At 37.0% G+C, this 25,550-nt stretch overlaps 3 protein-coding genes across 4 annotated transcripts; 1 reads left to right on the forward strand and 2 right to left on the reverse strand.

The window, feature by feature from the left end:
* On the reverse strand, positions 1 to 4,989 carry LOC141901654 (beta-alanyl-dopamine/carcinine hydrolase-like). Its single transcript, XM_074789032.1, has 11 exons — positions 4,975 to 4,989; positions 2,172 to 2,383; positions 1,992 to 2,072; positions 1,811 to 1,909; positions 1,637 to 1,735; positions 1,367 to 1,505; positions 1,188 to 1,283; positions 977 to 1,076; positions 699 to 896; positions 417 to 601; positions 1 to 180 (listed from the first exon to the last, which is right to left on the reverse strand). The coding sequence occupies exons 2-11, from the start codon at positions 2,226 to 2,228 to the stop codon at positions 80 to 82; spliced, it is 1,155 nt and encodes a 384-aa protein (XP_074645133.1). The 5' UTR covers positions 2,229 to 2,383; positions 4,975 to 4,989; the 3' UTR covers positions 1 to 79.
* On the forward strand, positions 3,664 to 24,037 carry LOC141901670 (synaptophysin-like). Of its 2 annotated transcripts, XM_074789077.1 has the most exons (6): positions 3,664 to 3,774; positions 4,702 to 4,767; positions 18,799 to 18,917; positions 20,663 to 20,858; positions 21,297 to 21,494; positions 21,698 to 24,037. In XM_074789077.1, the coding sequence occupies exons 1-6, from the start codon at positions 3,757 to 3,759 to the stop codon at positions 21,830 to 21,832; spliced, it is 732 nt and encodes a 243-aa protein (XP_074645178.1). In that variant the 5' UTR covers positions 3,664 to 3,756; the 3' UTR covers positions 21,833 to 24,037. The 2 variants fall into 2 exon arrangements, with proteins under 2 accessions (XP_074645178.1, XP_074645179.1); XM_074789078.1 differs by lacking the exons at positions 3,664 to 3,774; positions 4,702 to 4,767 and adding an exon at positions 11,093 to 11,215.
* On the reverse strand, positions 23,913 to 25,002 carry LOC141901166 (uncharacterized). Its single transcript, XM_074788271.1, has one exon. The coding sequence runs from the start codon at positions 25,000 to 25,002 to the stop codon at positions 23,914 to 23,916; it is 1,089 nt and encodes a 362-aa protein (XP_074644372.1). The 3' UTR covers position 23,913.
* Positions 25,003 to 25,550: the final 548 nt, after the last annotated feature.

Genomic DNA, 25,550 nt, shown 5'->3' on the forward strand with positions numbered 1-25,550 from the left:
TTGAGACAGAAAGATTATGGTAGTTAGAAAGTTTCCATGTTTTTATTCGATAAAATTCACCAACACTTATTAGGTCAATTTAGAAATTATCGAGTTTAAGTGTGATATCTGGAATTCCGCCAAGGCTCGGCCGTTTTGATGTGTACACTTCCAAGTTTTCATTTGCTAAATCAAAAATTGCTGAAAATTGATTTAAAAAACTATATATTTCATTGCATTATTGATTTATATGATGAACAATCTGAGTCATGCACCCGGCCGCTTGCCAGGATTGCCTCCCCTGTCCGCCCAATAAATCTTGGGCGGTGTAATTGAGCAGTGAAGGGTCTGCGGCCAGGACTTGTGTTGAGGTGAGTTTCGGGGGTGGGGAGGTGATAAAATCCTGGCAAGCGAGAGAATGGAATTCATAGTTTTACCACAAGCTAAAGTGAGTGAACCATCTTCATGGCCATCCATCGATTCAATGGGTCTCCATATTCTTGGGTGAGACAAAATGTTGCATAAATCCGCTTTAGTTTGTGGTAGCGTGGAGTTTTCAAGGAATTCCGTGCGCTTCTGCGAACTTATTGTGGCATCACACGCGTCTGGGACGAGTCGTAATCTTCAAATGATTCATGCAACGAAAAACGTATCATTTATATTTTTACCAGGTTTAACAGACCATCCTGAACAAACTCAGGGCTAGCAGGACTACATACTGATTGCAATGATAATAATATCCATATACGGGTTCAGAAGAATGTGATTCAGTTGGCACTGATTCAGTTGGTACTGATTCGTTTCGCTTCTTAATTTCGATAAGTTTGAAATTTGTTTGCACGCGTTCGTCTGTTTCTTTATTGTAGATCTCGTAGATGTATACTACATCTTTGTTGGAAAGGAAAGCAGCATTCATACTGAAAATCATAATCACAGTAGTTGTAACAAAATCAAAGCTATACATGTATACCACGAACTCAACAGGTGAACAACGCACCTCACGGCAGTCCCGACTCCCGATCCCACATTTCTTATGATTTCAGTCAGATGGTCGGGTGAACTCGCCGACAGTGAAGCTCTTAACAGCATGCTCATAGCTACAATAGCGTAATGATTGTTTACAATCGAACATCGTCCTAATCCAGTTCAATGTGTTTGAATGTTTTAAAATTACGTGTATGATAATAATCTATTCAAATGATATTTACGTAATCGATCTTTTTTGACGTATTTTCCCGTGATGTAGTTTACTGTAGTAACTAATCCATCGCTGTTGTAAGAAAATGCTGCACCAGAAAGAGCGCCTAAAGACATCCAATTTTTCGACATTTTAGTCCGAATTGCCTCATCATTTTTAACATAGATTATTTCTAGGAAACTACTATACCTGGATAACAATAGGAAACAAATCGTTCCTCTGGTACTAACAGACGACCTCGAGGTCTGTCATTAATACAACAAACGTCGACTATGAAAGAATAACCACATTCCTTCGATAATGCATCCTCGTTATGCGCTATCACTTGCTGAAATGATGCAAAAATCATTCTTTAGAAACATATCACCCAAAAACCATGTTACCATGAGTCAAATATTGATGAATGTATTACTTGTATATGTAAATTGTTATTCACAAAGAATTTGAAATTGAACATACAGTTGATTCTGTGTTGAGGAAGACGTCCGTACACCGTAGACCCATGGCTTCAGATTTCCTTTCGAGGATCACCAGTTCATAGAGGTTTGACATGAAAATCTGAATGCAATCAATGGATTCTTAAAAACATGCTTGTTAATAGATAAGGCCTACTTTAGCAACTATATTCTATACCTTTTCAAAACTAACACCGGCACCATCAGCAATTCCCTGCAATTCCTCAACATATTGAGGGTAATTGTCATTGGTTACCTTTAGATATCCACTGTACAACTGAAATGAATTTTACAACATCTTATCAACATTTTTACGTTTGAATATTCTACTCTTTTTAAGATACTCGTTGCAATCAGACCTTATGACATTCATCTGTTTTAAGAAAATCCTTCTCCACAGTTTCAAAATACCTCTGCAAAAGCTGTTTTACTTGCGTACCCTGAAATGAACACATTTACTTGGTGACATTTTGATTAGTAAGCTCGTCTATCGTAAAGTCTAAGGAGTCCAAAAGCATGGGTAAAAAATCATTACTCACAATTTGGCGTCCAACTTCATAATGTGTTCCTGTAGCTTTTATGATTGGCAGCGACATTGAGAGTGTTTACGTTAAGAAATACTGAATATATATATACTGTGAATATATTCTATCATATCAAGGCTTGACAATCATTCAACACTGGTAGTGGTTAGACAATGATCTCGCGCCCGGCGTACTTTTTACCTATGTCACACATTTACCAGATTGAACTGTCAACGAAATAGATAACTGGTGTAGAGCTATGTATATGCTTTATTTAGGGTAATTGATCCGAACTACATTTCGTGTGGAACGTAAATTTGTCCTAAGTGAACTGTGAGGGTGTTTCAACGGAGGGCATATTGATGTGATAACGAAATTATGGAATATCGAAAATTAATCGTTAGTAAAGCCTCTGGGTTTAACCAGCACCTCCTCCAGCATTCAAACCATTCAATACACCCGCTACAACGACTTTTAGAATTTCTTCTGGGTGGCCGCCGAGACCTAGGCCTTAGCGACATGTGCGTGGCAGCAGAGCTAGCCAGGGCCTTGTAAGAAGCGGACAATGTTGTGTCTGAAAGCTCATATTATGCCCGGGTATTATGCTGATGGTTATTTTCATCATCGAATTGCGGTTAATTTGGTTTTCTTGTATATATTGCACATTGAAATGTAGTTGACGGATCGCAATCGTACGACACTGCCACTTGCGCTACCTTTCGGAGGATATCTGAAATGCCAATAGTTAAAATGCCATAAATTGACACTCTTTCATAATTGCAACTTATCGATGGAATGAATATAGGTGTAAGTAATTTCTAGAGAATCCCAAAAATGTCGATAACGTATTGACTATTAAGAAAAAGAAGTTGGCTGAATTGTTTGTACTCAGTTAGCAACACCAGCTTGTTACAGTGGCTCAAATTTTATATATTTCGGTAATTTCTTCGTCCCGCACTTGGGAAATGGTTTAAATGCTCAACCCACGTACAAAAGTACGTTTTGAAAGTTTTTTGATCCCTGAATGGGGATAATCTGCACATCATCAAAATTATTGCCGGTCATGCGTTTAATATACAATGGTCACATACCATGCATGAGTTCTGGGGAGAAAATTGCTGGAATTGCCTTCTGTGAAAGTCCCGAACTGGATCGAAGGAGTAAAATCCGAGTCCATCACCAAGTTATTTAACGAAAAATTTTTCTATTTACCGGCATCCATGAGATACGGGGCAAACAACAGCGAACGGCGTTATGAATGCGAGCACAAATACAGCGTTGTGAATGTCTTGTGCACCTGTCCTTTCTTCTTTTTTTTTAATACAAGACATTCTCATAGATGTTCATTGTCAGCTTTCCATTATTGAAAGTGGACATTATTCAATGCGGATTGGCATCTTGGACACATTTCCTTGCATCGTTTTTAATTCTACAATATGGGATTCGAACCTCGAGAATTTGTGATATGTGTCAAGCATTGTGGCGCTTAGGAATTAACATCGACCTCTCCTACCCGGAAGTGTTTTAGAAGAATTGTTTCGATTTTTGGTATTTTTCCGATAAAAAACCTATAATTTCAAGGTGATCACAGAGTCAGAAGATGGAAGCGATAACTGGGGTGAGTTTTCTTATTTTCGAAAAAATTCTGAGATGCAAGTATGATCTGCTGAAGAGTCGTGTGGAGTCGTCAATACTCAAAAACAAATCTCAAAGGACGGAAGGGAGGACGGGTGGGTAGTACAGTAGAACTAGAAGGGGTGTGTGCTGCTGGTTGTGTCTGCCTGCCTGTCTGTCTGCCTGTCTGTCTGCCTGTCTGTCTGTCTGTCAATCCTTTGAGATTCTAATGAGTCATGAGATAAAGATCTCCTTGATTTAAGGAACAGGTTTCTGATATTTTTAACAACCAAAACCATCAGTTTCTGGCTCTGTGGTTTTAGTCACACTTCTCTAGCACTGCATTGCTGTTGGCTGCTATGCTCAGCTATCTAGCATTTGCTATTTCTTGTCGGTTGTCCATTTATATACAAAAGTAAACTACAGATGAATTGATGCATTTAGACTTTCCCAAATATATATATATATATATGTTGTTAGTATTTTACTGCCCCTATTAGTAGTACCTGTACTGCAGACCATTTATTAAGATGACACTTGTTTTCTGCAGTATTGCTTAATTTTTGGGCCTACCTCATGTACGTCTTAACGTGACGAAACTGAGTCGAATGAATAACCGATATTATACCAATTCTGTACCGATTTGAAAGATTACCCGAGTGTTTTCATTTACTCAACTCGAATCAGAGAAAAAGCCCCCATTTTGCGAAATTTCTTTTTTGCTTTTAATACTCTTACCTTGCATACATGACATATCATGATTTAATTTTTGTAACACCCCAGAAAAATACCTTCAGTTCTTAATGAATGGACTAAAGCAAACCTTGGTATGAAGGTGCCCAGTTGTAGTCTTAAATCGGATATTATAGTCTTGGCCTCTTTGATTTATGTTATACGCAATATTATGAATTTATTATGGTTCATCTTTCAGTTGATTGCTACAAACAATGCTGGTGTAGTTAAAGAACCAAGAGGATTTATTAAAATATTGCAGTTTGTAAGTATCTAGGTGCTGCATCTATCAGATGCTGCCCTCTATGGTTTATTGTTAGTACTAGACAGCACTGTGTCCAGAGATGACTGAGTCTGGGGACTGAGAACATTGTGATTATTTTGCACTGGATGTGTTAAATTTTTATATCAAACCATGGACGTATAAACAAGTTGATACGTCCATGATCAAACATAAACTAGGTTAACTCACCCAACCTGGATCACAGCAACTGATGTTGATGACGTCATATTGACAAAAATGCTCGATCGTGAATAATGTTTGAGCTCGCGACTGATAGATGGCTCAGGTGAATCATAGTCTGACACCAGTCGTTGAATTTGTGCATTTACAAATAGTCTTCGACAGCTGGTTGGTGCGTTAATCTGATATAGATGAAATGATAATTACGGTTTTCAAGAACGCACAGATATCAACTATTAATTGAATATTCAATTTTCTATTTGATTCAACATATTAGATATTGCCGGATGACTAAGAGCAAAATGAAACGAACAAACCAATCTTACCACTCTACGATGGGTGTACATTATTGTATGTTGCACGGTTTTCAATATCGTCATGTTCTTCTTTAGTCGCCTAAAGCCGGCTTTTATGTCTTGTATGTCGTGGAAATTTCCCAATAATATGATCAGATGTTAGCGATGAATTTCGTGATGATGAAATCTCTCTGGCATTCAACATATTTTCTACATTAAACACTGATATTTGTTGTTAAGGTTGTATGGAACAGTTTCCTATTTTGTTTGATATTGATTTGAAACTATAGAAGAAATATCATGCAACAGCCCTCATTGAGAATTACTTAATATAATTCAATCAGGGAATTTTTGGTTAAGGCTAAAGGAAAAATCGGGGACAGATCTGAGAATTTTGGATTTTCTCATCTGTAAGAACCGTGATTAGTGTTTCTAGTGCTTACTGGGAACCCGACCGACCGTATTGTGTTAATGATTACTGAGTGACGATGTGATCTATCTTTGATCTGATGCTGTTACAGCTGTTATCATGGTTTGACTGCTGAAGTAGAAGGATATTTCTGCTCGATCACCCTCTGAAATTTCAGTCAGATCGAAGATGTGACAACTTGTCCTCCTCATACTGTTTTTTCGAGTAGGTAACATGAACCTTGTATATTGAATGCATTATTAACTCTCGGTAAGATCAGTCAATAGAATGGATATTAGTTTATTGTCTATGATCTCAGAACGATATCTCCATTCACGCTATCACTAGTTAGTCCGTTCTAATTTCACCTTTACCTGGAATGGACCAATTTAGAATAGACCAAATCAGTGCTGCGCATTTTTGAAATCGCTGGTCCAGATGCAATTCTGGGATTGACAGGCAATAAAAGCAAAGTTTCGATTCAAACAGACGAATTTCTGAAATTAAGAACAAAACTGCGTGATATTATTCCCAGGATTCATTCATTTAAGAGTCTGTATCGATCTAAATGTCAAGAGTTGAATTGTTCATTTGAAATTCGTCCTCTTCAACCCTTAATTGATGGGTCGGCATACCATGTTATTACCATCAGTCAAACATAGCTATGGTAATGTCAGTGCTATTTTCATTCTGAGCTCGCAGTGTCCAGCTTTATTTATTCCTTCATATCTGTGATTGCTAAACAAACTCTAGCTACAGTAATCTTCTTGTTAGGAAAAATCCATTTTCCATGTCCTGTTAGTTGAACCGTTATCCATAAATAAATACGGGCTGCATTCTAGTTGATAAGACTGTAATTTCCATTTCCCATCGACGGCTTGGGAATTAAGCTGTCAACGAAAATTCGAGATTTCAAACAACTCCAGCACGGTTGTATTCGAGTCAATAACTTGGAATTTTTGAGAAAAAAAATTGCCTTATTAACCCCCCACTTTTGAGGACATGGTAATACATACAAAAACATATCAATAAGCTTAGTTTATGTTCAAAATTCTCTGATGTCACTGGTGATGTGAAATTAGCTTTTCTTTCCGGTAATGCGCGCGCTCTGGAGGCGAACTTATAATACTTCATACAGGCTATCTGGATGACTGTTTAAACACCGTTGTGCTCATCATCAGCGCCCGCTGGCTGTCAATTTAGCTACAGCTCGTGTCACATGGTTAATAAATGATCTAGGCTTTTAAAACGTTGCTAGATGCTTCGAAGGCAAGAGAATGATAATCTCTTTCGATGTGCTCTTGCGAAAAAGAGAATTTAGCCTGATCTACGTGAATGAATGCGACGGCTTTCCACGTCATACTATCTGTATCATCATTAATTGAATTTCGAAGTGACATCAAATGGATGAAATTGATACGTTAGCCGTGTAGAAGGAAACCTGTAATGATGTTTTCAATCCATACGCATACCATGCTTTTTCAAGGTGTACTTGTCGTTGCATGCTCAATGCCATCGACGTGGATATTGCTTTAGCAGAGACATGTTAATGTCTTTAGGGTATCATTTCTAGTAACAGCTGGACTGAGGTTTTTGTTTTTGTATATTATCGATGATGCTAATAGTTTATCACGTATCCCGTGTTCAGCTTCTCACTTAGCAATCGATCATATTTCTCTATTCGGGCTTCGCCATAAATCAAATCCCTCTTTCCATCGTCAACTGGTCATTAAAGTAATGCCCCATTAGTAAATTTGTTATCTTTGCAGTTTAGATGCCATGTTTATAAAGTCTCGTTAGGTTTTAGAATTCTGCTTGAAATTAGCTCGATAATATTCAGTCCTGCAATACTTGGGTAAGCTGTGTAGCATTGTATATCTATTGGATTTCAATGCGTTGTCTTCATCAGAACATCTGTAGCTATTAGAAGAAATTTATTTGTGGCACCTGTTGCTGATGATGTACCAAATTTTAATGGTATGGATGGACATCGTTCAATCCCCAAATGTCTTACATAAAAACAACAAGTCTAATAGCTTGATGGATGTAACACTGTAGAAAGATGCATGCCCTTATGGGGGTCATAATTCCTCCTATGGGTGTTAAATACAAAAAAGACAAAAATAGCTGAAAACTGACAGTAGTGAATAATACATTTGTGATTTACGATGAGCAACCTGCGAGAAAATACACCAAACTGAATCGTAGATCATGGAGGGTATGCAGGGTATTGTGTGTGAAGGCGTAGCTCGGTGATATTGGTGTTCATATTGTCAGTCAACTGTAGTTGATAGTCACAATATGATTGACAATACGACGCATGTGAACAATCAAGCGTAACCTATATACCTGCATCTCGTAGAATTTTTATGATTATTGGAAAAAACGGATTTATATTTGTTTTTCCAGATTTGGTAGACATAAATAACGTCATAGGAAATAGTGTGTATGAATATAGATATACAGCGGAACCTCACAGCGAACTTCACAGGACCAGAAAATATGTTCGTTATAACCGATAGTTCGTTGTATCCAGTATGACATTGATGAAATTTTCTTCCTTGGGATGAAATTCTATATTTGTAATATGCAATGAATCTTTGTATCCGAGTTCGTTATAACGAGGTTCCACTGTACGTGACATTTTCCAAGGCTCTCGAGTATCGCAGAGCTGGACACAAATAGGTCATGATTGGAGCGTGATTGATCGGGATCATAATCTTGACGATGTAATGAGCGCTGACCGCTCTTAATTTCCTGTTGGTTAGCATCAGTTTACAACTTGTGGTCATCACAAGTAATACAATACAAACCATACTGTAACGGATGAAGATGGTTTTCATTTGTTTGAAATAAACCGTTGATAAATGAGCTTTCAATTTCGAAATCGCCTCGAAGCGACGACGTTTAAGATCAATACGCTTTTTGATGGCGTTTTTGCCTCGAGCGAAAATTTTCATTAAAATTCTTTAGGTTTAGTCGGAATAATTCGGCAGATTTGATCACATCGATTGAGACGGTCTTCGTCGGAATAGTTCGTTGTGGTCGCGCGTTATTTGCCAATCTAAATGGAAATTGTTTCCGCCTGAAGTTTAGATTTCTGATTGAAGCCTGTTGCGCTGAATGCAATATGACTCCGCTATAATGGAAAACATTTCAACATCTCTCGATTCAATTTTTTCTAAAGGTAAACGTCGCGGTAAAGATTTAAAGATTAATATTGGATGTCATGTGACATCATTCGAGTGTCAGTTTAATCCGTATCTCTCAGGCACTCTCAATGCTCATATTATATTCACTGTTTTTACTAAGCCGTATAACCCTGCCATTGTCATTTGGCTCATTAATTATTCGAAAATATTTCTTTATCTGGTTTTTTGGTAAGACATTCATTTTTAATCGCATCGCGCTGAAGAGGAATGAAATTATAACCAAGAATTTGATCAGAAAAAATACGTCGCACTGAGTGTTAACCCCTGAGTCATTCACTGGTAAGACTAGTAGAATTTATCGATTAGAAATATCATCATTTTTAGGCAGTCGAAACATTGAAATGGATCATTATCTCGAGGAAAACCTTTTGAAGTCGAGTAAAATCCCACAATAAAAGAATTAGATGATAAAATATTTATTAAAACATATAAGAAATATTTCGGGTGAAATATTCTTTTGAAGTCGTTTTGTGTTGAATTTCTTTATTCCGAAAAAGATGTTTTATTATGTTTGGTGGTGTTTACCGATGAGACACTGTCTGTCAAACGTCGTAATCGGCGCTTTTGCTCTATGTACAAAACGAGTTTTATTCAGGAAGGAACTATCCGGTTGCCGTCGTGCATATCATCATCGCTTATGAATAAAACAGATGATTAAGCGTTGCTTGTAAATGGGCATTTCATCTACTGATAGTTGATACTTCGAATCAATAAACCTTCAAAGTGACTCGATCTTTCCCTGTCTCGGTCGACATTCTCTTGTCACAGTCAGATGATAGGAAATATATAGGATGTGCTCGATGGTAAGATGGATTTTTTGCCGATGTTTGCTGCTGGAAATGTGATTTTATGTATATTCTAATAATTACCTCAGCCGTCTGATAGTTTAATAGTAAAGCTCTGATTTCCCTCGTGAGCTGATTGCGTATAACACTACTAGTTTATGCATTAGTCCTGTCTATCGTGTCATAACCTCCATTTCCATCAGTATTTCCAGTCCGACCGGCAGACGTGTCGGTTTTCCTTCTCGTTTCAACGTGATTTGATTTGTACCGGGTCAATTTGAGATAATCAGTTTGTTTGCGTCACATCGCGTTGTGAAGTTGCATCACGTATATCGTAAGATGATTCGTGCGCTCCGCGATGAAGGGCCATTTTTTCCCCGATACGTGTGACGATTTTCTTCTCACCTAAAACCACTCACCGGTTCGTCGCTGATTGATATGATGAAATTCACTGAGCTGATAATGTCATTTCTCTATCGGAGTCGCGTGATGGCGAGGCGACGACTTCACTAACTGTGAAAATACGTAGCCGCGAGGCAAAACTCTTCCGATAATTAAGGATTTAAGCTAGAGTGATACTCGATTGGCTGCATTTTGATCAAAGTTTTCCTCGATATATCTTCATTCGTTACTTTTGTTAATTAATTTTCATTAAGTAAAGTGACTGGATATAGTTCGGTTGTTCTCTCATCCCTATCGGAATCCCAAATACACCGAGATTTAGCATAGATAATGACTGCGTTAATGGAAAACTTGTTAATAGCTTTAATATTTCACAACTTGGTTTTCATGGTATTGCTATCAGTCTTCATCGAGTACATTGATTAATTTCTTTGATCGCATTGATTAATTTCTTTGATCGCGTACGCATTTTATATTTGAAAATTTATCATAGTTTGTTGCTCGAGAAATTTTCATCCGATGAGTTAAGACGCAAAAGTTGGTGTGATAGTTTGTGTGCGCTGCAGTGGTGTACTATCACGCTCGGTTGTAGTCAGTAGTTCAGATACGACTCGCGACGGAACCCGCTATTGCTTTTTACAGTGACTTAAGAACAAGTTTACAGCCTCTGATTGTCTCATTGAATCTCATCAAACCGCACTTCAAACCGCCATTCGCCGAGATAAGTTGTCTCCGTTTAAAGAAGCTTAAACCTCAGGTGACGTTTTCATTTGGAATTATGGTGATTTCATAGATCTGGTTATAGCGGCTGTCAAAGGGAATTAGAGTTTTATTCTTTATGATTTCAAATATGTGCAATTCTTAAATGTGTGAATGTAGTTCGGGAAGTGAAGGTTCGGTGCCTTGGAACGAGGATTAAAAAATAGATTTTATCAGAAATGTGTGTGTTTCATCATGTCGCTAATGATATTCGTGATATTCATGGGATGATACTGGTGGTTAATTTACAAGTGGATGAATTGATGTAGGGCTATTATGAAGAGGAAATGTTGCTTAAAGTGTTTTGAATGACATTGAAAGGGAACTGAGGAGTAGGTTCCATCGGCCATGATCGTTGTAATTTTCACCCTTAAGATTATTTGTCTGGTAAGTTGAAATGTTTTTCATTTTACTCCTTACATAGAAAAATCATCACAAAATAGCTCGACGTAATTACTGCTTTCAATTTGCCCTCGCTTACAATCAAATCTTAGCTATCGCGTTTCTATTCATCGACCACACCGCTGCGCTATACATCGACCATATTTGATTAAATTACGAATCTGAATGAAATCGGTTGCAATCAGATGCATAAGAAAATCATATCGTTCTTACTAAAGTAGAGTCTACTGATGTGAGATGAGTTACAAAAATATGATGGATGTGAATAATGTGAACATTTTCTCATGAATAGAATAGTTATGAGACCATCATTTCAGCTACGAACATGAATCTTTCGCGGTCAGACGAAACTTTTTAGTAATAGATTTATTAGATATTATCGGATTATTATTTCTGCGAGACACGTCAGATTCGAACATGTCTCGCAGTCATCTTTAGAACCATAAATTGTCAGTGAAATTATACCACAAGAGATTTTAATGATGCGTCTCGAGGCGTCTGTATGAAAAAAGAAAAAGTCGAATGATTAGGTGAAAGTCTGTTGACTATTGTGAGATATGTGTGACCAGTAAAAGTAATGTCTGGTGTTATGTTTCAGTTCCCTAGCGTTACATCTTCTTCTCGCGAGTGACAATATCAGAAATATTGGTGTATTTTCTTTCATCGAAGAAACTTTTCTGTTTCGGTAAATATCGTTGGAATTGATATTTCTGTCAGTTACAGATGCCGTTTAGATCGGTATATGATGAATTGTCTCGCAGACACAGCACGCAATTCTGAACATCATGAATTACGGTTCTCGGATACGTTTTAGTCCTTCGTCTCAGTTCGATATTATCAAATGCATTTCACCATTTGTGATCTTTAGGAAAACTACGCAGGGAAGGAATATTAAACCTCGAACAATTATATCAAAGATTTTTGGACAGAATTTTCAGCATTAATCATTGTGATCCGGATTCAATTTTTTGTTTATTCCTATACTCTTAAACCGCGTTCTAGATAGTTCTAAATCAAGTCTGTTTTAAATTTGAGACCGGACGATAACTGTATTTGTTAATGAGATCAATGGCTGCCTATGGTAGTGCTGTGTTTAGCTGGACCAGTGATAACAGCTTATTTAAAAATGTCTGTGGAAGGCACAACTTTGATTTGGTCCATCCCAGGTATGGGCTAAGTCTGAACGCACTAACTAAATAGTGTGAATGCATATTAAAATTTTCTAGTTCGACCAAACTCTTCTATCTTGCTTTCATCTTGTTGTTTTCATCGTCCACTAGCTGATAATCTTCTCTATTGCTACAGGCAATTACTAGTTGATGGAGAGGTGAATAAATGTGATCAGTGAGTTTAATAGAATTTAATTGATCTATAAAAGCTCGTGCGAAATCTAATTACATCGTCTAACGAAGGTAAAGGAAGATTCACTACAGTGATCACTACAGCAAAATCTCATTTTTTAAGTTGGCTGAGAGTAGAGTGATTCATTCATTCTATTAGTCTGTTAGATGATATGCAATGGTCCCGTGGTGATGATTTGGACTGGGTCAGACCCGAGTCAAATAGGCTGCCCTTTACACAAAAATCGTGCTAAAATGCTATCGAAATGATGCTGTGGCAAGTTAGTTGATTCACTTCCGTAATCAGTTTAGCGTGCACACAGAACAATTTGACCCGTGCTGAAATTTGGAATGGGCCTGGTCCGACAATTTTGGTCGAGCCAAATTTGGCCCATCTCAAACAGGCACAGACCCATTCATCACCAGTATTGTTGGTTGGCATGGGTCAAAGACGCTTGCATCATATCATATCTTTGTATTTCAGTATACCTATTCCAGAATGCAGGTTTCCCTAATGGTTTCAGGTGAAGGCTTTGTCCACTAGGCCTAATCTAGGTTTTTCATATACCGCTAGACAAGGTAGCATGTGCATTATGTATAGACATGGATGCTTGTCCATTACGGGTGTTGTACGGTAGAGAGTGACCACACCATTAATCAGCTGATAAATGGATGAAATATTTCATCACGCTTGCATTATAAGGTGGACATCTTTCTCGCTCACTTTCTAATGGAATTTGTCTCACCCAGGATGCTATATCATTATAGATGTTTGCATGTCTCTCTTTCCCTGCCCCGCGGTCGATTTTTTCGATAAGAAAACCGTGTAATTCTCCACTCAGATTACATGTTTATTGACTCGGTCTATCTCTCTCTCTCTCTCTCTATTTCGTCCTGCCTGATGATACATGTAGTTATTTTGTATATAGCCTGCAATGTAATTCTGTTTTTATCAATGGAATCTTGGAGAAATCATTCGACTACTCCAAGATGGAATTTAGCATCTACGATCTCTAGATTGTAAAATATAGGCCTATCACATTTTTTATTGTTCAAAGTTGATGGTGAAAAGTCGGAAAGAGAAAAATGACAAAACTGACAAATAAATTCCTTTATTCGGCTACATAGCTTACGTGACAATTTAGCATTTTCCGATAACGGCATTATGAGATATCAGTATAATGATAGAACCGTGGTTCTGTTTCCCCTTCAAATCAATAGACAATTAATAGTTCTCTACCGAAGCAGTTCTAATGCAATCATTGTTTTTGATTAGTTTAGTTTAAGCAGGTTGATTTCTCTCGGTCGACGCTCTTTTTTCCATGCTCTATTCCGTCGTATCTGTAATAGTTTCAACAGTTTAATAGTGCGCAGGAATTTTAAAGGAGTAGAAATATTAAGGCATATTTCCATCATCTCTTCTCATTTTATGCTTATTCTTAGATTTCAGTTAAAATTGGCTTCTTTGTGACACGCAAACACAACATCAAGTTGTATAAGTGGATTGGTTCTACTGGTTAGCGTGCTTTCTTGTTAATGTAAAGCACCTGGGTTCGATCCCCAGTGAGTGCGCATGAAGTCACATTGGTGGTGAATCTACTTTTTACTAGCAAATATCTACATACATATGCGTCAAAGTAAATCGAATGTTGCTGATTATTTCGTTGATATTATACAGACATATTCTTGTTCTAAAAAGAACCCAGGGTTCGATGTGATTAGCCGAACTCAATCTAGCTTCAGCTGCGTTAATGGAATCGCTTTGCGGGATTGAAATGTCAAGATTATATGCCTGCCACGCGTAATACGCACGAATAGTGCATCCTGCTATTAGACTCAATCGCGGCAAAAAATGGCGAATTTCCGGACGATTCCCGTGAGAAAATGGAGACCGTTATTGTCACTATTGAAACGTATCGAGAAATGGCTTCATCTCGTAAATGTAGATACGGCTTCGCTACGAAGACGTGTTTAAGTGGCTTACGTTTACGAAAGTGCTTTGTAATTATCTTATTTTCTGCGGCATCGGTCTCCATAGTTTCCTGATATAAGTACGACGACGTCGTCACACCCGTGTTTCACTAATCTATACTCATCGGCGATACATTTTCCATTTGTAGTTTAAGTAGCTAAGCTGTTAAGCGCGCTTGCGTGTTATTACTTTATTCGCTTCTTTATTCTGTTGCAGATGTTATGTTTTCATGATGAAGCCGCAGGTTATGAGTCTTCGTCTAGTTTTTCATCCTGTTTGTAGTTGTTTTCGGTTGTAAACGATCCATTATTCATCAATTAATTGATGGACTCTTTCGCCGTATTGAGTCCATGCTCAATCCTAATTCCATTCAATTATTCTTCGTTGCTCGGTAACTTAGTTTTACATTATTTGACATTGGTTAATTTTTAGCCCATTTGGGACTTCAGCCGAAAAACAGGCCCGATCAGATGATGGCTGACTGGCAGCCATTGTTGTTTGCCAAAATCGGCATTTTTTACACATTTTTTTAAGTTTTCAAAGGTAATTTTGAAGACGCTTAGATTAATTTTCTTGATTTTTCGTATATAGTTGTATCCCCCTAAGGCCCATGAGAACACGAAAAATTGGGTCAATCGGACTCAAGATGGCCATCCAGTGACCTTTTTTGAGCTATAAAAGGTCAATTTTAGCTTGAATTCCGAGACCTGTAGCTTCCTTTTTTTATCATTTGTGATGGGTTTTCTTTGAGAAGAGGTCTTTTGTGTATCAGAGAGGTTACGTGAGCGGCCAATTATCACATAATTGGCGGCCATCATAGTGTCAACAGTCTTTATTCGTAGGTGTAAAAAGGTTTTTTGAAAAAAATATCAAGTGTTAACTAGTCATGTTTTAACTAGTCTTGATATTTGATTGTTATTAGCACTGTCATAGGAAACGCTTCCTCACACGGAATTAGGGATCACCCATTATTTCATTCTTGCCACCAGGGTGAGTTAGATATTGAATCATCTACAATTTGTCTAATTACATTCGTACTTAGGCATATTTTATCAACACAATTAATTGCAAAATTGTAGCTCATGACACGTTCTATGATTGTGTTGAGTTTCAGGGTCATTGGTTTCAGTATATGTTCAGCAGGGGGCCCTAGGCATGGTGTCCCTGGACCACAAGTTTATTTGGTTATGAATAAAAAAAAACAAGTTGTGAACACATTTATATTTCATAGTCATATCAGTAAAAAAATTCAAAGAGTTGGTTGAACATTGTTTAGGCAGGTGGATACTCAATCCACTTGTATAAGCAGGTGGATACTCAATTCACTTGTATAGGCAGGTGGTTACTCAATCCACTTTACGCATTTACAAAACCTTTCTCTATGTTTTTCCCTACACATTTACGCATAAGTTCAAAAGTCATATCTATAGATACATTTGTTCATAAGAATCCATATTGATGAATTATGGGAAGGAACAGTTAAATTAATTTAGTGCTTGTCTTATGTTATTAGGTTTTTTTTGGTGGTTATTCTTTATTTTGATCCTCACCTTGTATTCATTGATCTTGATATATTTTGATATGTTATTGGTTCTCGGGCTTCTGTATGACCATTATTCTTGGTCCGTGGATCTTGATGAAACTTAGGTACAATTTTAGTTTAGGGGTCTAGCTGTGTAGTGCAAGAATGGGCCTGGTGCACCACCTACTGGCAGCACTGGGTACCTGAAAACTCTTTTTCTTAGTCACATGACCTTGAAGATGACCTCATAACTGAGGAAAGGGGTCGAAATTCAAAAAGTTGTCATGAGAAAAAATGTAGCGATTGGCCCTAGGACGGACGGAGCTCACGTTTGAGCCCGAGCCCGAGAACGGTTATCGCAGCTTGTTTGCATGTCCCTTCAGCGGCTCTATACTAGTAATAAGTTTCTGTTGAATGAAACTGATTTCGATGCTGACCAGTCGTTAAACGGCTGCACTGCTGACTGAACCAGATACTATTTCTTTTTTACGTCGGTTGTAAAATAAACGAGAGACTACTTGTTTGACAAATTTGGCTAACTTGAAACTGGTCGGATTCCCCACCGGAATACTTATTATGTTCCGTGATTGGGCAATAAATCAGGAGGTTTCGTCGTCGACCTTTATTCCACATGACTAGTGTACGCTAGCAATCACTCGCAATCACTGACCGAACTCGCCGAGTTCAATACACCGAGATAATTACCGGATAAATCATCGAGATAATATTCACCGCGTTGATCATAGCCACCGAGAAAGATGATGCCTGCTGGCGGGATTAATAATTATTAGAAGTCAATATGGCTGTCATGGCAGGATTATACTTGTGGCTTCTTCCCATAAGTCTTGCTTCTTTGTCACGTATATTTTTGGTGCAATCCGAATCCTATCAATTTAATGAAAATGATTAGTACGTCGTGTTTGATGGTTCAATATCTATAGGGTAGTGATTTATTTATTTTCTAAATTGCACGGATGAAGAGCATCGTGTTGCGGTAGCCTAACATTTACATAATTTTGATGTATCGTTTGCATTTTTTTATACACGGTGACATAATACGGGTTCTGTTGGTCATTAATAGCATAGCATATTCTCAAGGCGTCAAAGCTTTCACGTAATAAATATTGATTCATTAATGAATGAACGGTGAAAGTAATTACTTTCTTCGCTGAAATGACAGTTCCGAGCTGACTGCGCTATCTTCATTATGAAAATCGAGCTATTTATTTGTAATAACTATAACTATTTAAATGCATGTTCTGAATTGGTAATTGATACGTATGTGCAGTGCAGAGATTCATGTGAAATTGAATGAGGCTTTTGAATAATGGGAGCAACCACATCTGCCAATATAGTCGCGATCTCACGGAGACTCGGCCCGGATCAGGCCCGAATTTATAGTGCCACGTCCACATGTGAACCCCTCACTCCACACTGAACAACGCTCAACAAGCAGAGTGAGTCATTTCTGGAACCAGTTGCAATTCAAACGCAAGCATTTGTTTATCTTACAGGAGTCATTGTACATTTTTTGGCTGAAAATATTGCGATTCATCTGCCGTTTAAATTCATAGATGAACAAAAATTCAATATGCTTTTTCGAGAATTTTCTCTATAGTATTAAGCCATGATATATCTGAAGTTCTACATTTCTGGACAATACGGCATAATGGTTTTCATTTTCAATGAGTTGAACACCTGCCTCATCCCTCAGCGAGTTGATCCCCTCAGTCAGTCATGTGCAAAAATGATGTAGAAAATGTTTCGTCGTCGTCGGTGTAAAGAAGAATGTACTTATTGCAACTGGTTTGACGTGGGAGGAACTGACTGTTTTTCATACATATTCTTACACTCGACAATGATCTTACATGACACGAGCAATCTTCGTTCAATTTCCATGACATCGCGTTGCTGCGGAAAATATGATACAAAGCCCGCTCTTTCAGTCGGTAGAACGTCATTTCCGATACGGACAAGTGCATTTTATCATGTATTCAACATTAATGAAAGAGAAACAGCTTTAGTAAAAATGCTCTCCAGATTGCTACATAATCCGCATCCCCTCCGAACTTAAAGAAATCCAATTATCAGTGGAATTTATTGCTCTAAAGATAAAAGCGATGGCAGCAAATTTGATTTTTACATTCAATCGATGGCATTGCGTCTACATTTAGCTTCACTAATGCGACATTATAAAAGCATTTAGTGGACATCTTGGGAAAAAAATGTTTTTAAAGATTGAAAGTTTGGATTTGATCCAGAAGAATGGTATTTTGGGATCTGGTATTTTAGTTTGAAAAAATGTTTGACATTCAACGCACATTGCCTCATCCGCTGAATTTAAATTGTAGATTGAGGCAATGTCACTGAAGCGGCTATCAGATGAAGAGAGGTTTCTGCAATTGCATTTACAGTGAAGATTTGAAATATATATATATATATATATATATATATATATATATATATATATATATATATATATATATATATATATATATATATATATATATATATATATATATATATATATATATATATATATATATATATATATATATAAAATACATATTATATGGCCTTTTGTCTTGCCTAGATTCATCGAATATTGAGCATTGACATTTATGTTGATAATGGTTAAGAAGGGTGATAGCGATTTCTACCTTGTAGCCCTTATGTTTCCAGAAATATTTTCCATCTGAATTATCATATATTCTATTTGATTTTCTCATTTCAGATAATTGCAATATTTGCTTTCGCAACAACATGTGGATATAGCGGATCAACGGAATTTAAAGTCACATGTAATAATACAGAAACGCAAACTAGGAAGATCTCATTTGAATATCCATTCAGGTACTGGGCTGTCTTAAAATATGCTGCGTTCACTTTTCATAAGCAGCTTTTATCTTGTGAAATTCATGCCCCGTTGTAAAAGATCATAGCCCTTCTCCTTTCATGAGATCAGCTGCCTATACCCGACCACTAAATTGGAACCTTTATCAAAGGACGAAAGCTTTTGAAAGGCGATCTAATCAATAAGAGCCTCCCGTGTGCCATTTGGTTTAGATCGCATATTGGGGGAGATTGATCAGAAGCAAGGTGGAGGTCAGCTGCTTCCGATCAATCAACAGAATAGTTTGGTCATTAGATAAACAGATTCAGCAGAAGATATTTTTAAAGCCGTTACAGATTTTTCGATGAGGTTTAATTTCATAAGCTTCATCATCAGGATTCGGCGGTTTACTGAATGAAATATGTTTGTTTGTACTTGTCCTGAAAATCCTGGAAAAGTCGTGGAAATTAGTAAATGTTTTTTCAAGAGGCTTGGAAAAGTTATGAAATTTTATACTTTGCCTCTAAAACGATGAAGAATCTATGGAAATTTAGAATTTTAGTGTAGGCCTACTACATGTATCATATCTTAGCTGACGATTTTATGTAGCTATTATTTCATTCATCGTGCATTAGAAATGAATTGACGGTGGCATAAGGTAACATCTTACGCGTTTACCATTTAGTAGATTAAATTAGATGTTTTGCCTCTGAGAAATGGAATATTTAAGGCTAAAAATGTTGCGAAACCTGTACACATTTATGGAAGATTTGTATTTTATATGACCTTCTTTTGCGAAACCAAGTGACAGAAACTGCTAGTATTTCAGTAATCAGATTCTGACAAACCGCTGCGGTTTGTATCTCCTATTGACAGATTAATCCTCTGCAATGTTTCGTGCATTAGGCAATTGTTAAATCACTATTCCTGCTTCAATGAAATTGATGGTTGTTTGAAACTGGCTGCGCTATTTGGTGTCATCGGTTTGTCTGATTATACTGTGATATATTGACCGCAGGAAGGAATTTCTGTCTTGTTGCCTCGTATAATCCTGTAAAGAATTGTTTCCTTTTATCATCAGTTTTAAGCCATCTCCTACAAATCGCGGCGCACCAGGAACTATTTTATTGCTTTTTCTTCTGCAGTTGTTTTTGTTTCAAGGGAATAAATGAACGTAATTCAGGGACTGATCTAAGGAAAAAGAACCACAAGAGCATAATTTTTCTTGCCCCCTCAAGAATCTACTTGCCCTACACAAGCAGTCCAACTGTTGTATCGATTAGCAAAAAGCTTTGAGACATAAAATTGCACTAGCCCGCAGGACAAGTGATAATGATAACCCATTGCCCTTATGATAATATACTTGTCCCGGGCAATCGGACAAGTGCTTAGATGGGACCCTGTTAGTAATCTTTCTGATTTTTCGAAATGTGTATGAAAATGTATGAATCTAGCTTATTGGCAGAAATGGTACATCGTATCAGTAGATTTCTGTCCAGAGAGTTTCAGTTTTCATGTTGAATTATTTACAGCTACATATATGAAACTGCTGTGTAAGTCCCAGTGGTGTGATTGACACATACAACCGACCACCTAAAGACAGTTTGCTGAGAAAGGTTTTGATCTACACCCATTCAATCATTTTTCCATCATTAGCCACGGCCACAGGGAGATGATTTGACGCGGGTCAAACTGGCCTGGACCGGACCGAACAAAATCTAACCATTAACGTTCTTATCTATTTTCCTTGTTCATTTATTTGAAGGATTAACGCTGAAGAAATCAAAGTTCCGATCTGTGGAGCAGCAGATAAGACAGTTCATCCATGGGGCGATTTTAAAGCTCCAGCCGAGTTCTATGTATTTGTCGGCGTAATGGCGTTTCTCTACTGCATCGCCGCCGTCATTTTGTACGTTTTCTTTGACGACCACTACCGCAAGAATGATAAAATTCCAATAGCTGTAAGTCAACTGGTTTCTGTCTGTGTACGGAAAACAGATCTCCGCCTTATCTATGCATAGAATACAGAATATGAGCGTGCTTAATTTCTTTTGTCACGTTGTTTGAATACGCACGGTGACATATGTTCACAGTTATCTATGTGAAGACACTTTTTTGAAATACACAGTGACATATGTTCACAATTATGCAGAAAATTGTTCAATACTAAACTTTTCAAATCGAAGTACTTGAACAGAAAATAATTGTGGTTATCAATTGGGGTACCTGGTCCCATGTTTTTCTAGCATAAACAAATGCTCATTATGAAACCTGTCTATTTTATCGACATTTATTTTAACCATGTTTTACGAATCTTATATTGCTCTTTTTTAAACTTACTTTTTTACTTGAAAGCTAAATTTTCTAAATTTCTAATGGATTTTGCATTGACTTTGTAGGATTTTATTGTGTCTGTCGTGCTTACTGTGTTATGGTTAATCGGTTCTTGTGTATGGGCACAAGGTATTGCTGATATACGGTCTTACACTGATCCAGCTGAGGTTTACAGGCTCCACATTCCTGAATGTCGAGGCCCGAACCCGTTGAAATGTGAAGTGACCGATTCTGGAAATTATGCGGGTCTATTTGTTTCAATTGTAAGTAATAGTTTATCATCACAGAATTCCTTTCAGACACCATCAAAAAGGGATGTCATGTACGATGTATTACTTCCTAAAATCCTAAATGGCCCAGATTATTCTTTGGTTTCATCATGGACTCTGAAACTCTTCGATGTATGCTATCATTTCTTTGGAAATAATTTTCTTGTTGATATTTCACTTTTGCTGAATATTTTCAGATGTTTGGCTTCTTGAATCTATTTGTCTGGATCGGCAATTTGTGGTTCTTATTCAAGGAAACCGCCTGGTTTAAAGTTCGCCAGAAGCCCGCCGAAGAACCAGTTGGTGTTGATCCATCTCAAGTACAAGTTTGAACAAACTAATCAGTATTGATCTATGATATGTAAATGTTGCAGCTCAAATGTAGCCCAGTTAATATTATTTAAAATACTCCTTTAGTTCAGACACATTCCCATTATCCTACTGCTTATAGCAACTATGAAGAATGGATCTAGGATTTTTCACAGTAATCAATAAGGAATACGCGTTATTCATTCAAGCATGAAAACGCTTTATTGTTTATAATCATAATGAATTGGTAATAATTTGCAAGGAGTTGTACGTGAAACATCACTGCTTTCATCGATGTACTGCTGCAGCAGAAACCTCGCTTTATTTTACTGATAACGTGAATTCATAGAGGGCAGAAGCGTCAAATATTTGGGCTGCATCGCGTGATAGTTCAGTGTGCTACACCAGTAAACCTTCTTGACTTTCACTCAATGTTTTCGAGAAAAAGAATAATCCGCTTAAATTTGGAAAATATAGCTGTAATAGGTGTATTGAATGTAAACTTAAAATCATAATGCTGCATGTAGTAATTAACGAATTGTTGTTTATCATTTTGCTCTGTGCATGTACTTGCTGTACTCCCTGTACTCCTTGTACTCACCATGAAGTTTCTATTAGATTTTCTAAGTGTCTGTGTTTTTCAAATACTGGTCAACATCACCATCATTTAGAACAGAAATCACGACGTTTAGACTTGATCTTGCTTGTGTCATAAATTGTACATATGTATTTATTAGCTAAGGAATTATTAAATCTATCTATGCAATCTCTCCATCAGTTTATGATACGATGACGTTGTATGACTAGCTGTACATACGGAATATTTTATTGTTTAGTTTTTGAAAATACAGTTGCACCTTTTTGAGTTCACTGAATCGAATTCTCTAAAAACTAAACCTACAATGATATCAATGATAATGGCAGGGGATTTATAAGATATTCAGATTACCGGTTATAGCAGAGTTTACAGACACAACTGAATCGCACTAATGAGATTCAACTGTATTGATATCAATTCTCTTAGTTCTCCCTCTAGTTTCATTGCATTGCAAAGTTTTGGTTGAGATCAGTGTTTTTTTTTTGTCATGCGTGATGAATATTTGTTGTGAAAATTGTCGAAGTGTTTGTCATAGAAACTTTGAATACAGGATTAATTTCAATCTGATCGAATCAACGTTCGCTTAACTTATAAATATTCAATGATCAAATGACTGATTGATCGCAAATATTAATACATGATTCATCAGTACAATTATTCGAAATATACTGTAGATTTATAGTTTATCATATTTCTTAGTTATTTTAATTCACTAGTTTTGGTTTTAAAGTCGTTGATCAAAGTCGCATCGTTTTATATTTTTATTTCGCTAGCTTTGTCGTGTGATTTATTTTCAGATTTTTCATCTAAGAACCAGGGATCAGATGGAAATCTAGTCTTTAAGTATTCACTATTGTAAGAAATCATTGGTTTCATGAATTGAAAAGAATGTCAGTCTGAAATGTAAAATGCATGGTTAATGGTGAGATCGGTAGGTTGTGTGTTTATATTTATTGGATTATCCATTCAATACTACATGTATGAACTACAATAAAATTTGTATCAAAGTTGCTTGTATCAAAAAAATTGATTTATATTCTTTTGTCGTGAATGTTGCACCGGGAATATTTACGCTTTGTGTAGATTACAAACATATCGACTACAATGTACATGTAACTCGTAAGTCAGATTAGAATTTGTGTCAACATTAGATGAAGAACTTAAACTGTGCGGAAGGGTTCTTCAAACCATGGACGTATAAACTAGATTCGTATAATCTAGTTTATACGTCCATGTTCAAACTGAGTAGGTTTCATGCGGGGACGTTTCTATTGATAAGTTGCAAAATTAGAAATGTTTTTCGGAGTTACGGGTTGGCAAAAAACACAAAGGATTAATTAATTCATATCGAGGAACATCTAAGATAACTATGAAAAATGAGATCAAAAATTTGAATAAAAACTAGAAACTGCTTGAAATCACGTGTGATATAGAATTATATATAATACCCATTCAAGAGACACCGAGTCTGATTATTATTATAATAGTTGATACATTCGCTGTTGATTATTGAAATAAAGTCGTATCGGGTCCATTGCTGTTGTAAAACTGTTCCAGAAATTGCTTTAACTGAAAGCGTTTATGTACGAGGTGGTTGATGTGGACGGTTTTCGAGCCGATAGAACGGATGTATGTGTTCGCGAATTGATGTACAGTATACTGCGTGGACAGCGGTTTCGCCGGATTCCTGTACGAGTTTTTATCCAGATATTTACACCACTTCATTCCTTCTTTGTTTTTATATTCAATGCGGATTTTCGTGCACGATTTTCTCAATTCGTTTGTTATCAATTCCGAAAAATGGGGAACAAATTTATAATGCGGCGCTAAGAAAACTGAATCACAAACCGACGAGTTATTAGTTATTGTTTGGTTGTATTCGCGAATTTCTCTGGTTAACATAAACGGACCTGTTTTCGACAAAAAATCGTCGGATTTAGTTTCTACGTTCACTTTGGGTAGATCTTTTATGACTTTTCGAAAAAACGCGTGTCTTGGAACGGAAAACATTAAGGCATTAAGAGGAATATCTTCTACTTGCCAGTATATGAATCGATGAACAGCGTGATCTTGTGGAATAAGCGCGGTATGAACAGAAACTAAATCATCGAGTCTACGTAACACTTTCATATCTAAATCGGCATATATTCCACCAAATTCATAAAGTATAAAATAACGCTGAGCATCGGCACGCATTATCGGTAGTTTGTACGATCTATACATCGATATGTAGTTCGGAAATCTTTTCGCTATGAATTCTTCCGCTAATTCGTCCGTCCAAAACCAATATTCATAATCCGGATGAATTTCATTCCAAGAAGCAATCGCGTCCTTCATTGCAACTGGTATTAATTCATTTTTCCATGTTTGATGAATCCTTTTCGGGAGGGATGGACACTTGCTACTGTTGCGAAGCCACGTAGCGTAGTCTCCATAAACGACCGGTAAAAACGAGTTAGAATTTGTGAATGCAACAGTTTTGATCCGACGCCGGAGTTCGATGAATGCGAAGACATCAACCTTCATCGAATACATGTAAAAATATCCGAAAACCAGAACCAGGAATATTCCAGCAAAACTGCGCTTTGTTGACATCATACCAACAGATATGAACAGCTGAATGTTGAGTATGCCACAACGCGTTGTTCAACCCGCCAATATATCAACAAAACAAGCTGATATGTAATCAAGATTATCAATTAGGACTTATGGAATAGATGGAAAGCAATAGAATTACGATGGAATTAAAACAAAACCACCGGTTTTAGCTGTTGACTATCGGTGAAATTATATGAATATAACTCCACCGCGATGTGGGCTGTAAGTCAACAGCTGAAAGGCGGTTGTTTCATTTTGATAAATTCTAAAAGGCAGGTGTTGTAGAAAATTCTAGTGTGGGACTTATTCATCTATCCACAGCTGACACGGATTAGTGATTATTACACTATCAGAGTATATGAGACCACATATAATTATCAGAGTGTGATAATACCCCTGGGCCCGGTTTTAACGAATGGTATCAACTTTAATCTGAGGGTTAACTCAATGCATTTTCGATTGATTCAACCCCTGGGCTAAAGTTAAAAACCAGTCTATAAAACCGAGCCCTTGCTGGTGATTTTGCATACTTGGACGCGTCAATG

This window comes from Tubulanus polymorphus, chromosome 3 (genome assembly GCF_964204645.1).
Source record: "Tubulanus polymorphus chromosome 3, tnTubPoly1.2, whole genome shotgun sequence".
NCBI lineage: Eukaryota > Metazoa > Nemertea > Palaeonemertea > Tubulaniformes > Tubulanidae > Tubulanus > Tubulanus polymorphus.